General features: G+C 35.1%; 2 protein-coding genes across 2 annotated transcripts; both read right to left on the minus strand.

The window, feature by feature from the left end:
* Nucleotides 1–2269: 2269 nt before the first annotated feature.
* Nucleotides 2270–5575, minus strand: LOC129870154 (cytochrome b-c1 complex subunit Rieske, mitochondrial). The gene is made up of 2 exons (XM_055944780.1): nucleotides 5290–5575; nucleotides 2270–3120 (listed from the first exon to the last, which is right to left on the minus strand). The coding sequence occupies exons 1-2, from the start codon at nucleotides 5441–5443 to the stop codon at nucleotides 2477–2479; spliced, it is 798 nt and encodes a 265-aa protein (XP_055800755.1). The 5' UTR covers nucleotides 5444–5575; the 3' UTR covers nucleotides 2270–2476.
* Nucleotides 5576–6783: 1208 nt separating this feature from the next.
* On the minus strand, nucleotides 6784–13364 carry LOC129870261 (glycine--tRNA ligase, mitochondrial 1-like). The gene is made up of 9 exons (XM_055944978.1): nucleotides 12800–13364; nucleotides 11620–12002; nucleotides 11213–11330; nucleotides 10811–11005; nucleotides 10495–10719; nucleotides 9541–9600; nucleotides 9369–9449; nucleotides 7851–8256; nucleotides 6784–7183 (listed from the first exon to the last, which is right to left on the minus strand). The coding sequence occupies exons 1-9, from the start codon at nucleotides 13313–13315 to the stop codon at nucleotides 6951–6953; spliced, it is 2217 nt and encodes a 738-aa protein (XP_055800953.1). The 5' UTR covers nucleotides 13316–13364; the 3' UTR covers nucleotides 6784–6950.
* Nucleotides 13365–14661: the final 1297 nt, after the last annotated feature.

Consider the following 14661-nt stretch of genomic DNA (forward strand, 5'->3'; position numbering starts at 1 on the left):
ATACCAACAAGTATGAAATTTCGTTCATTAATAACCTCTATAAGGTAATTCATATAAACCTTATGTATATCTTCCTCTGTAACATCAAGTATTTTCAACAAGTTTCTAGTATTGTTCAACTGCAGTTTATTTTTTCTTTACTTTTCATTATTAGATATTTGACAAAATAAAAGAAATTATTAAACTTATTTTGATTATCTCCTCCTTGCATTCCACAGTGTTCTAACGAATTCTCAACAGTTGCAGATTAATTTAATTGAAATCTTCTAAATAAAGAAGATCCAAATATGAATCATTTGGCAAAAGAAGATTTTCTTTTAATCATTTCTTTGAATGTTGAATTTTATCAATTCATTTATAACTTTAAATTTAAGTCGCCTTTATAAACTTTGTCAATTACTTCTTCGGTTCTTCTTTATTAACTACCCTTTATAAAGGTTTATTTTCAAAATTCATCAACAAGAAAAACAGTGTGATCTCACTCAATTAAAAAATAAATCACATTCGAAGTGAAACTTGTTTTCCCTACTTTCATTAGGGAAGTCATTTTTCCATTTTAAGTAGCTTATTTTGCTAGAAAAATACTTTCCAAAATATTTGATCAATCGACTATGAGAAAATTGAAAAACATTTCCCCCTTTACCAAACACACCCTTAGATTTTCCAACTTTTCCAATCACTCAGATCAAGCAAAAGCATTTGAACAACAATTGATCAATTGAAAAAATGTCAAATTTCCCATAAGCAGTACACAACTATATATAGTTACGGCCTATAGCGGGGGACCCAAATTTTTCATTATAATAATTTTAAAATACAAAAAAAAAATCTTACTCTAAATATACAGCGCAATTTTTTGTCCTTACGCGCTCCTAGCTGCTTACCAACCCTCAGTTTGCAGTAAAAACCTGTCATGTTGAATCAGAGACCTATGCTCAGTGCAAAAGTTTGTCCAGATGAATCTTTACTAGAAAACATCTTACCTTTTTAATGGTTCATAAGTTTGGTGAGGATCTCCTCTAGAGACTAATGAATGGTTAGGTGATTGATTGGGACTACAATGGTCTGTTAAACGCAGTGTTATCAAGAGAATGTTTTTCACAATTCGAATTTGTGGTCTTAGCTAAATCTTGAAAATCGTAGTGCAATAATGCTTTTCAAATTTTCTTGACCATTAATCCAACAATTCTTGCTAAGAAGAATGCCCATGTTATGACAATTCCATTCAAAAGGTAACAGGCTAATCTTACAACATTTCGTACCTCAAAACTCATTGCCCATGGATAAAAAAAACTGTTTCAACATCAAAAACAACAGCAAACATATAATAACAGATTCAAAAAATGTAACCAAGCATCGCCACTTGGTTCTATATCTGACTCTACATGGACCGGATTGGTTCGAATTTTTTACAAACCAAACAAAACAATTTGTGTCGGGTTATTAAATCTATAAACCAAACCAAACCAATAAAAGTCGGGTTTTTCGATATTAATTTTTCTTGGGTTTTTCGGGTTTTTTTGGGTTTTTTGAGTTTTTTCGGATTTCTCGGGTTTTTCATAGTATCTAATAAAAAGCACAGAGCGGTGCTTCTTAAAAAGAGTTCTAGTACAAAATATCAACATATAAGATGGAGGCAGAACACTGTTTGAAGTTTTAACTTTATAATATAACTTTATAAGATGGCTTTTTTTGTATATTATTTAGATGGGTTTCTCAAGTCCAAATCTAAATGTAAGAAAGAAAATAAAAATTATGAAAAATTTTTAAAAAATATTTATAAATTACATTTTAACAAATATTTTTATGTATAACATAATTTAAAAATAGTATATCTATAATTGGATCGGTTTGGATTCGATTTGACTTTTTTTAGTTAAAACCAAACCAACCCTATAATGGTCGGGGAGTTTTTCCAAACACCAAACCAAGTCAAACCAAACCGCTAATCGAATTTTTTCTGCGGTTTGATTCGGTTTATCGATTTGCCCTGTACAGCCATATCTGACTTTCCTTCATTCAACCAAAGTGCACCATTTCATCCTTTAGAACACAAATAACATGAGACAATATTATATCAACTCTAGGAAATATGTACACAACATACCAAATTTGACAAAGAGACAATGAACTCAATCCGCCCTTGTGTGTGTGTAATGTTCACAGCACAAAAGCCTCAGTCAAGAAGAGATGGGTGGGGAAAAAAATTGGATTTCAGTGCAAAAGAAAAGGTTGATGCACCTCACAATCACATATTTGGACTAATAAATAAGTAAATCTTTGGAAAGTTTATTCAAAACAAATATGAAGCATATGAGAAAATCTCTTAACAAGCATCCAACAGAATTATTCACTCAAAAAAGCGTGCTACCAGTACTGGTCAGTAAATACAATCCATGTACTCAAGAAAGCTAAACGCAAGATCCAATTTTGGTCCAGCAGCTACAAGTTGTCCTGGAAATTAAGACATAATTTCTCAACCAATAAGTAACTTGTTCTCTTCCATGAAACTGTAGGTAGGCACCTCCAGATTATATGGTGCGGGTCCTTTGCGAATCCTACCAGAGATATCGTAATGGGAGCCATGGCATGGGCAAAACCAACCACCAAAATCACCAGCATTTGGTAAAGGGATGCACCCTAAATGAGTACATACCCCAACAACCACAAGCCATTCTGGATTTTTGACCCTCTCAGCATCTTGTTGTGGGTCACGAAGGGTGCCGAGATCAACACTGTTTGCCAATTTGATGTCATCGTCAGTGCGGCGTCTAATGAAAACAGGCTTTCCACGCCACTTGACAGTAACAGTTGACCCTGGTTCAATGCTGGAGAGATCCACCTCAAGAGAAGCAAGTGCAAGGACATCTTTACTAGCAGACATGCTCAGAACAAACTTGAGAATCAGGAGGCGAAGCAATGAGGCATAGACGAACCTGCCTCCTGTCAAGACGAAGTAAGCAAAAGCACGTTTGCTTGGATCACCAGGTGGATAACGCTCATGGTTGGAATCATCATATACAATTTTTGAACTGGGGTTCTTAATAGCAGCCACTGTGGCTGGAAGATCTGAGACTAAACCCATCTGATGTGCGGGAGAAACTGAATTAGATGAGAAACCTGAAACATTTGAAAATTGTTGGAAGTTTTGCTAACAAATATCAAAAGAACTTTATTTTTAATCAACTATTCAAAGTGTTGCAACCACAATTCCGAAACTTAATTAATATATATCTGAATAAATCAAGACAAGAGGGAGTTGCTCAGATGCCCCCCTCACTTCCAACCCAAGGGTTGTGAGTTCGAGTCACAAAGGGAGCAAAAAGGGTGGGAGCTCCTAAGGAGAGGTAAAAAAAAGTTCAAAAAAAATAAATCAAAGAAAGCAACATCATAACAACAGTTTTCATGTTCCATAGTTTGGATCAGGAAACAGCTTGGTCTAGGTCTGACTTTGATTTAATTCATTGAACACTGTGTTAACTTCTTTTAGAGGAAGTGGTTCTGTTCAGTCCCAACTCCTACGTGAAAAATTCTTTTGTCTTTTCAGATTTTGTGAGCTCCATCACTTTAGCCTAGCCTTTTATCATGGGTCTTTTTTGGTTAGCTCCCACACTATGCTGCCTTGTAATGGAGCTGGCAGATCTACTTCTGTCTTCTGTAACCTATGCATCTTCTAAATGCATCTCCTTGTGAGTGCAAATTCATAGAAACTCAAGATCTACAATCCCCATCTCCGATAATTCATTATCAAATAAATACGTAACCAAAACAAAAAAATACTTTTAACCCCAAAAAAAGACCACAAGATCACAAAAGATTTTTGATTCTAAATTCCCTCTACATAAGTAATCAATATCAAACATCCTTAGGAGTGAACATGCATTAAAACTTAGATCTACAATTTCACTCTCCAATAATTCCAAATACATAACCAAAACAAATGAGCTTTTAAGAAAAAGACAAGAAAACTAATAATCATAACATCACAACAGTTTTTCATTCCCAATTCCCTCGAGTCATCAATATCAAACATCCTTAGGAGCACAAATGCATTGAAACCAAGATCTACAATTCCCATCTCAGATCATTCCATACCAAATGAATGTGTTGTTAAAAAGAAGGAACTTCTAACAACAACAAAAAAAAACCAACAATCACGAAAGCTTTTTGATTCCCAGTCTTCGCTACTTTAGTTGTCGATTTCAAACATCCTTAGGAGCGCAAATGCATTGAAACTTAGATCTACAATTCCCATCTCAGATCATTCCGTACCAAAGAACACAATAAACAAAGAAAAAACCAAAATTTTAACAACAAAAAAACTACTAATAATCACAACATCACAACAGCTTTACGATTCCCAATCCCATCTAACCTAACTTCTCGATATCTAAACACCCTTAGGAGCGCAAATGCATTGAAACTTAGATCTACAATTCCCATCTCCAATATTTCTGTACCAAATAAGCACATGACCAAAAAGAAAAATCAAACCTTAAAAAACAAAACAACCAAATAATCACAACATCACAACAGCTTTTCAATTCCCAATCCCATCTAACTTAAGTTCTCGATATCTAAACATCCTTAGGAGCGCAAATGCATCAAAACTTAAGATCTACAATTCCCAACTCCTATAATTCATTACCAAATAAACACATAATAAACTAAAAAAACTTTTAACAACAAAACAACCTAATAATCACAACATCACAACAGCTTTTCGATTCCTAATCCCGTCTAGCTTAACTTCTCGATATTAAACATCCTTAGAGCCCAAATGCATTGAAACTTAGATCTAAAATCCCCATCTCCAATAATTCATTACCAAATAAACACATAACCAAAAAAAAATGTAACAACAAAACAGCCTAATAATCACATCACAACAGCTTTTCGATTTCCAATCCTATCTAACTTAAGTTCTCGCTATTAAACATCCTTGGGAATGCAAAACGAACTACAATTCCCATCTCCTACCAAATAGACACACAAACCAAAAATAAACCTAACTTCAACCAAAAAAATAAATAAAAACTAATGACCACAACATCACAACAGCTTTTCGATTCCCAATCCTATCTAACTTAAGTTCTCGATATCAAACATCATTATGAGCACAAATGCATCAAAACTTAGATCTACAATTCCTATCTCCTACCAAATAAACACACAAACCAAAAAAAAAAAAACTAACTTTAACCAAAAAATAAATTAAAAACCTAACAATCATAAAAGCAAAAAACATCAAACCTGAGGATCAAATTAAATGAATATTAGGGAGCTGACCTCTGATTTGATCGAGAAAGGAAGAGGCGAGTGACGGAGAAGGAGATCTAGCCGGAGACGAATCATCCGTAACGGTGAAAGAGCTTCTTGTGAAGAAGCTAGATGAAGATCTAGCGGCTGAAGAAGAAAGCCTTCTACCTGCTACTCGAAGCATCGTGTTCTCTCTTCTGCGATTTAGGGTTCTTTTCTCGCTTCTCGATGATGGAGGAAATGAATGGAGACAAAGGAATAAGACTTTGTAATTTTCCTTTTTATTTGTTGTTTTTTTCCTTATTTTATTTTTCAAGAAAAAAAAAAGAAATAGACCAAGTTTTAGAGGTGTTTGTGGCTCACTTTGATTGAATAAATATATTTGTTTATGAAAAAAAAATTAAATTGATAATTAGTCATTTAAATTTAAATTGAATTGGTCATATTTCCATCTAGATACATTTATCACCACTTTGTAAATTATAAAAGTTAACCTAGTACCGAGATAATGGGTAATATATGGATTTAGTTGAGGTGTGTGAAAATTGATCTGTATATCACGATTATCATCAAAAAAAATTATAAAATAAAGGTGTTGGAAGTGAGGCTTAGATGGTTTAGATATGTGAAGATGAGATGTACAGATGTTCTAATCGAGAGTTTGGTCATTGTGGGCTCGAAGAGGAGTACAGGTTGGTCTAAGAAGAATTGAGGTGATTAAGCAGGATATGACATAACTTAAGCTTACCAAGGACTCATCCCTTGATAGGAGGGTGTAGAAGGCGATGATTAGAGTAAAAAGTTAATAGGAAAACGGATTGTTATCTTATTATATTGCTATTGTTTTTGCTTGTTACTGCTACTTTATTTTCATTGTTCGTTCAGCTGTTTATTAAAAAAAATTCGAGGTAGGAATAAAACTTACATATATTTTATTTTTCTCGTACTTTACGTGAGATTACATTAAATTTATTATTATTATAAGTTGTTAAAAGAGTTAATCGTACATGTACTAGTGAAAATAATCAAAGACATGTAAATCAATCGGACACCATCATACATCATAAAATAGTACTCCAAAATTACTTCTTGTTGCTAAAACAATTGTTCAATACACAAACTGACGTATCTACTTGCATAATATTGAAAAGCATATCCTTAAAAAGTTGTGCAATCTCTCGTTATTTTATATATAAATACAATATCATATTCAATGTAATTTCAAATCTAAGAGAAGAACACATACACAAACTTCACAGATCTTAGCCCTACCATTTTGAGGTAGATTTGCTCTTTTGGGTAGACAACTATAGTCAAAATATATGTGCCTACTTCATTTTTGCAACTTTTTAGTGATTCTTGCATCCTATAAATAGGGTGTTCTTAGCCTTACGAAAAACACACTTTGAAGTGAATAAAATGCATCAAGTCTTTGCAACTTTATTTCATAGTACATGTATTATAGGTTGTAGAAATAACACTTGTAACTTGATTTAATAGTACATGTATTATAGGTTATAGAAATAAGTAAAATTAAGGGCTTAAAATTAAAAGTTAAAATATACTTAGGCTAGAAGTTGTCTCAGTTAAATAGGTCTACAAAAATTCCTGAAGTATAGGTCTACAAAAATTCCTGAAGTCAGGACAAAGGATAAGAGTTTCTGATAGTGATAAAAATGGTATAAATGCATTCACTCCTCTGCAGTCTCTGAAGAATGTAGAGGATACATCTTCAAAACATCTGCCCAAGAGCTCAATCCATCAGTCACTTCCCTCACAACTGACGCCACCTTCTCGACGTCTACCCGGACCTGATCTTTGCTATCCCTCTCTCGCACTGTCACAGATGACGTTGAATCGACAGTGATGGCAAAGGGAACACCAAGTTCATCTGTTCTTGCATATCTTTTCCCTATGGAAGTACCTGCAATGTAAGTGAGAACAATTAGTATGGCTAAAAATGCCACAACAAAATACAACCACTTCATTTCAGAAGACATGGATAGGGCCCCCTAGGCTAAGATCAGTCGAACTACCCTTGGACTTTTTCATACTGTAAATGCCACCCACTGATCAATTTCAAATAAAACAGGGAGCATCTAACTAATCAGTATAACAATATAGAACCAGATCAGAGCAGATAATGCTAATATGCTTCCACTCATAACGAGAAATGTCTTTTATTTTGTCACCACTATACGGATAAAGACTTGTCACAATAACAGCAGCAGAGTAAATTAAACATACGTCTAGAAAACAGAAGAGAAAGCAAAATGTTACAGTGGAAAGAACTACACCAGAGGTTATACATAGAAACAAATTATGAACAGAATAAAGAATAAAGATATGGTACCAGGCTCAAGAGTCTGACGACCGACTATGAACTCAATGCAAGTAGTGTTCATATTTTGGGTGTTCTGACAGTATTCATGTCTCTTATACGGGGTAAGGAACAAGTACGTCAGGGCACAATGATGGGCAGAGTAACATAGCACATAGGACTAGAACAACAGTGGTCTCTATCCTCTTCTCATGAATTCATTTTCTCGTCACACAAAGGAATCAGTTTAAATCCTCTCAGCAACACAAACCTGTTATATCAATCTTATGTGAGATTCCAGCAGCAGTCAAAGACTTTGAGATTAACTTAGCTACTTCTTCATATTTTTGATTCTGAACCAGTGGAAAAACAGTGCATTTGATGGGAGCCACAAGAGGTGGGAAGCTGAAGACATTTAGCTGCTCATCCCCAGCTTTACTTGGCCTTGTGTAGAACGAATGCTCATAAAGACAATATATTATCCGCCCAATTCCAAACGAGGGCTCAATCACAGAAGGTGTAAACACTCTCTGGTGCTCTTTCTTTCTTTCCTTGGAAATAGAGACCATGTTTTTTTTAATAGTGACATTCTTCCCGAGGGTACATACATGGAACTCTACCTCCCCCTTGGATTCCAGATCCGCCTTCATCTCCATAGCTACCTTTTCTTCCATTGCCTGGTGTAAACAAAGGCAAGCAGAACAACTTAGCATTACTCTCTTTTCAAATATTGAAGGAGAAAGGATCAATAAAGTCGTCTTCTTTTTTTATTAACAGACTGAAAATTGAACCGAAATTGCCTTAAAATTTGTATGACAATAACATGAGTTGAGCTTAAAAGGAGTCAGTGAGAATTTATAGAGCTAACCGGCTCCAACTTGTTTGGGACTAAGCATAATTGTTGTGGAGTCTTTATTTCTGATTTACCTTCTTTTTTCTAGCTCCTAAAATTTATTCCAAGTTTACTTAATGAAGCAGAGTAAGCATTCAAGAAATTTGAGTTTATTCAAGAACGAAAAATAAGTTGATACTCTAGTCTAGTTATAGATTGAGGGCTTCTGAAGGTTGAATTTGGGTTGACAACTGTACAGTTTACACTACCATTATAAATGCCCTGGTTATAATTTTATCTAAATCCAAAACAGAGCAGTGTCTTGTCAAATCAGCCGTCATTCTTCAACCATCCATAAGCCTAAAATGCAAAAATTCAAAAGCAAACTAGCCTCAGCAGCTAGATAGTACCAACAACAACAGGGAGTTAGTCTGGAGGCTATTGTTGACTCCAATTGCTGATTAAAAGGGGTTCATGGGGTTCTTGGGGTCAAGAATTCACAAACAACTTTGCCTCTTAAGCTTGCAGTGAAATCATTCATCAAAATTCGACATATTAAGCTTGCAGTGAAATCATTCATCAAACTTCTTTTATATGTGTTAGTAGCTAAGAACGGACAGGTTGATTGAGAAGCCAACTGTAAATCTTGCTTGCAATATTTCCTATAAAAGTAGACAACGCCTTTGGAACTCTTCCTTTTTTTCCCCCAAATACTCATCAAATGGATCATTGGGGGAAAAGATTGAACAGAAATCAATTTAATGTCGAATTTCCAATAAAACCACTATTATTAGGAGACTAGCAGAAAGTATGAAAAGAATATAGTGCTGCAATCAGCATTGGTTGCCAGTTTCATTTCAAAAAAGCAATGCCATCATGCAAAGCTTCAATGAGGTAAACGTGGCGGATGTTTGAATTCAATTAAAAATAGGTTGAGGGAATGAATGCACACTCTACCTCCAAGGCTTCAGTCACCATTTTTTGGTTTCCCTTGAATGCAAGTCCAAGCTCCTTCTTGATTGGTGTTATGACCAGTTTCTGATGTTACACAGACAATTAAAATCAGATGGTCACCAAAATGCACACCAATTGTATTCATGAATGAAAAGTAGCTAAAATAAACAGTTACCTCTACTTCTCTTGGTTCTGAGTATTTCTCTTGAGCGACAAGAGCTACAGAACTTTTTTCCTGTAACCCAAAAATGCCCATGTTATCAGCACATGCAAGATTTTATCCAGATCACCAAGGAGAACAAAATTTTAGAAGTTAAAATATATGCTGACATTCAGAATTCATTTTGATGAGTGACATTGTAATGGATTTTTGAAAAGGTCTAAGTTATAAATGTCATCACTAATGCTTTTTATTCGAAATGGATAATACATATGGTATACATCAGTTTTGTCAATAAAGAGTGATGCAAATTTAAAGAGACACAAGGGAATGAAAAAGTTGGTAGAGTACACATACAAAGATGAAAAAGAATAAAACATAGAGAGAGCTGAAAATCTGCAGAAAAAATGGGTTAAAGGACTCTAAACTGCACAAGTTATTCACACCCATCTACACCACCCTATCAACGGCAAGAACTGATTTCTCAAAGGCATTTCTATGTTTAGCTTATGAAGACATTCAGTCAAGTTTTCAAGGCACCTATTGAATTCAAAAATGACCACTTGAGACAATGCAAAAGCATTACTGCATTACCAATAGTTCCTTGCCCGCGCATCCTCATCCCAAAGATGGGTAATGTCATTAGAGGTTCATCATGTTAAGTTTAAGAAGCAAAAAGTGCCGCTCATTTCCCTTGAGATGAATTCTGTCAAGTAAATTCTTTACAAAATAATCTAGGGTGATTTTATTTGAGACACCTCTTATGGAATCTTGGGAAAACTTTTCCAAGAACATTTTTTTAAAGTTTTTCTAAAGCCCTTGCAAAATGCTAATGCTGATTTTTGAAGACGTGGTTTGAGGGTGTTTCCCAAAAAAAAAAGAGTTCTTCCACTCGCAAAACATTTGCAGGTCAACCACAACTATCCAAAATAAATTCAAAATAAGCTAAAACACAGGTTAAACTTTTACCGAATGGGCACGCAAATCATATGCAGATCTATCAGCAATACCAACACATTCAATCCAACCGTAAGAACTCTCAATTTCGGCATCCCAACAATCTGCAGCATAGTGAGCCATCTCATTTGCAAGATGCTGACGGAAACGCAGACGGTCTTTGTCAATTCCAAGTCGCGTTAGGAAAAGATAAACCCTCCCAATAAAGTATCCAAGTGTTTCATTATTGACAGTTCCCTGCCCAAAATTGATTCAGATAGTGATGTTATGGCTCGCATATACAAGGGAAAGAAAGGTGAACGAGTATGAAGACACAAAGGAAACTCACTTGAGAAACAGCTTCACCAAGCTGTAGTTTCTTCGCACACTGTCCAGACACTTGGTCATCTCTAGGAAACATTAGAAACTCCAATTTTGCAACGTCTGAAAATTTTGGATGAGATTTGTCTTGGGGATCAACAAAATGTTCGATTTCTGCCAGAGTGAACTCACGGACTCTGAGAAGACCTTGCCGGGGAGATATCTGCACAGACAAATTCTACAACAATTAATTACTGTTTACTTTCTTTTGCAACATGATGTGCATATCTGATGTCAAAAAGAGGCTTAACTAGCTCAATTTGGTTCTAAAGATTACCAACACACATAGCATAACCATATCCCGAACAATAGACACAAAGAAAGTGCAGAAAGACATTGTAATTCTCAATTGAAAAGAAAGGCTTATGACCTCATTTCTAAAAGCCTGACCAATTTGAGCAGCAGCAAAAGGAAGCTTGTTGCCATTATAATAGTATAGATCTCTGAAATTAACAAAGATGCCTTGCGCTGTTTCAGGACGCATATACCTACAGCAAAAGAAAACAGTAGCACTTAAGTGAGACAAGCTTCAAAAGAACAATAAGCATATAATAACCTGCATAGGGACTTCTCAGAGACCTCCGGCGATATGACACTCTTAAGTTCAAATGGAACTTTGTTGAGTAGGAAAAAAAAGGGGAGTTTAATTTGGCATAAAAGGTGAATTGGAATGAAAAATATTGAAACATGAACTCCACCATACCAGAAGTTTCACTAAGGCAATAGATTTTTTTAATAAGTTCACTAAACTGATAGAATCAGAAACGTGATTCTCACCCTGGGCTCACACCAGATGGACCAATAGATGTCTGAAACATTAGATTGAATGGATAAGGATCAGAAAGTGAATTCTTTGTATCAGGTGCAGTTATACCATATTCCTTTATCTTGGCACCAAGCAGCTCAGCAGAGAGATCATCCAAGACAGCAAGAATGTGCTTCAATTCTGCAGCCTTTTCCGCAGACAGGCTGAAGTCCTTCTCAAGCTTTTCTTTACAATAATCCTTGAGCAAATGATCAGCACGATAACATGTTCCAGTCTTCTCATCCTTAACCATAAGATCAGTGAACTTTTCAACGTGACCTGATGCCTTTAGGACAACCTCAGGGGTCACACATGGACAGTCAACTTCCAACATGTTCTCCTCCAAAACAAAATGCTGGAATATGACAAAGAAAACCAAAGTCAAAAAATCATGAGAATGTGAATACAAAGCCTAACAGCTCCAAAACTTGAGCTGGAAGCCTTTTAGCCAGTTTAAGGTAGATGCAATTGCTTACTGTCTTTTGGTCATGTATGTCTTTTTCTTCCTTCTATAGCATGTTAGATCATCCTAATCCAATTATTATGAGATCCTTGATTAAGCTTTATAAAAGGAACCCCATTGAATATATTTGATCCAATTTGCCTTGAACCTAGCAATTCCAACTAAGGATCTTTGTTTGGTGGGAAGGTGTTAGGCACAACCCCCCCCCCCCTTAAGACCCTTAATAAACTATGGTCACCTATATTGCTTGAGCTAATTTCTAAATATTGGTTAAGGCATACCCAAGAAATAAATAAGGAAATAACTATACAAATTGTTCACGACAATCAAAACACAAATCCTTCAGTTCTTACACTGTTGAATATAAGCATTCTAATTGGAGGTCAATGAATTATAAGAACATTTCCAAAAATTTAAATAGAAGTCCTAAACATCCCTTATGTTCCTATTTAGTCCTGCATAGAGCAGAAGGGATACAGATGATTCACGAGACAAAAAACACTCTGTGATTTCTTCCCACTTGTGCTAGCCTTTGTGGACAGCGTCTCGTGGAATTAGTCGAGCCGTACAACACTGTTATCAATAAATGAAGGATACAGATGATTCACTAACCTACACTAATTAATTAACTGATTGATTTTAAAACCTAGTGAAGCACTAGCATGGAGCTCAATGAAATGGAAGCTAACCTGACGCCAAAAAGCGAGTACATTTGACTTGACAGAACAGCCAGGAGGACCGTAATCATAAAGGCCAGCAACACCTCGATAGATTTTAAAAGACGGAATGTAAAACAACCGTCGCTCGAGAGTGTTAACAACAGCCTGACGAAACGCATCTCTACTTGCAGACGACGAACCGCCGCTGGCAGCACCAGCAAGAGCAGCTTGAAGCTGGCTCTCAATAGATGCTTTCTCAAGCTTCAAAGCATTCAAAGCTTGAACGGCGGCGTCGATATCCGGCTTGGAAGCACCTGACGACTTCAATTGACGAACAGCGCCGCCCTGGACATCGATACTCGATTGTTTCTGAGCAAGTGCTCTGCGAAGTGAGTCTTCGTCGGCGGCGGCCATTGCACCGTAAACGGAAAAATGAGGAGCTCCGATGTAGGATTTAAGGAGTGAACAAGTGAGGGGGAAATGCGTGAAGATTACGCGGCGGCGAAGGGTAAGTGCGCACGTATTGAGAGCATGAACGAAACGCATGCGGCACTACACTCACTGCTTCTTTTAGGGTTTTTTTTCCTTTTTGGATGGTGTAATACAACATTAAATTTCATAAGTTACCAAATAAATTTTTTTTAAAAAAAATTATTTAATTTCAACTTTTTTTTGGGTTTTACCTTAACTGAGATGATTTGTAGTTATGTAAATATTTATATTTCGCTAACACAAATTTTAAATGTATTTATAGTTTAGCGTTAGCCATCACAAAGTTAATCAACACAAGAAAATACGATAACAATTAAGTATAGTATTTTATTTTGATACAATGTACTATACAATCTCTATTTCCTCTATTTTCTATTATTCCAATGTAGATTTAGGAGGTTTTGAGTTTTTATCTTGAATTAGTAGATTTGACTTTGGTTTATATTTAAACTAACGAGTTTGAAGCTTGATCTTGAATTTTCGTTTTGATTTTAATAATTTGTAGAGAAATACTTACATGTTTAAATGTTTATAGCTTATACAAAAATCTTGACGTTTGATTTGCATACGCTCTATTTCTTATTGAAAATTTAAAAAAAAAAATCTGAATTTAAAGTACTTATATTTATAGTAGATGATGAAAGGATAGGTTTTGAACATACTCTTCTTAGCCACATCAAAATTGCTCATTATCATACAATTACTTATTCACAAACTTCGTGTGGGAAAACTAGTTTTCATTTTCTATCTCATGAAAAATCCTTTTCAATCCGCTTAGCCTTATCCCCTTCTAGGGGTATTTTAGTGATAGGTTCGATAGGAACTTGACGATCTTATTTGGTTAAATACCTAGCGACAAACTGCTATGTTCCTTTCATTACGGTATTTCTGAACAAGTTCCTAGATAACAAATCTAAAGGACTTCATTCGTTCTCAATAGTCACGAGAATATCATCTTAGGATGATCCTTTTGTCGACAGATACTTTTGTTACGCTCGTAATCTATGAAGGAAGAACATAAATTCACTAGCTGAAGCAAGATGTCCAAGAAGAACATGTATGACCAAATTGAAAAACTATTCATATCAAAGTGGTTTCATAATTGATAAATTGCGAAGACCAAACAAATTAAACTAACATGATCATATTTGATTGATTAAAACATGTCATTTTTATATGTATCATATTTTTATTGGCTTGTGATTTAACTTGTCATTTTCGCATGTGATCCTAAAGTCTATTTCATTTGATTTAATGTATCATGTCATTTAATATGTATTAAAAAATTTAAAATAAATCGATATTTTGGTCTTGAAATTTTGAACTCATCATATATCACTCAGTTAAGTGTACTAGCCCATTGAGTTTGGGCTTTAGACATATTATATAAGTCAATTTAC

This window comes from Solanum dulcamara, chromosome 10, assembly GCF_947179165.1.
Source record: "Solanum dulcamara chromosome 10, daSolDulc1.2, whole genome shotgun sequence".
In the NCBI taxonomy this organism is placed as follows: domain Eukaryota; kingdom Viridiplantae; phylum Streptophyta; class Magnoliopsida; order Solanales; family Solanaceae; genus Solanum; species Solanum dulcamara.

Bases quoted from the DNA above. Each gene is read 5' to 3' on its own strand.
- LOC129870261 (XM_055944978.1), bottom strand. From the start codon at position 13,315: ATGCGTTTCGTTCATGCTCTCAATACGTGCGCACTTACCCTTCGCCGC. The intron at 11,331-11,619 runs GTGAGAATCACG...CTTTTGCTGTAG, and splicing joins CCATCTGGTGTGAGCCCAGG to GTATATGCGTCCTGAAACAG. The intron at 10,720-10,810 runs GTGAGTTTCCTT...AATTTTGGGCAG, and splicing joins TTGGTGAAGCTGTTTCTCAA to GGAACTGTCAATAATGAAAC.
- LOC129870154 (XM_055944780.1), bottom strand. From the start codon at position 5,443: ATGCTTCGAGTAGCAGGTAGAAGGCTTTCTTCTTCAGCCGCTAGATCT. The intron at 3,121-5,289 runs GTCAGCTCCCTA...CAAATGTTTCAG, and splicing joins CTTTCTCGATCAAATCAGAG to GTTTCTCATCTAATTCAGTT.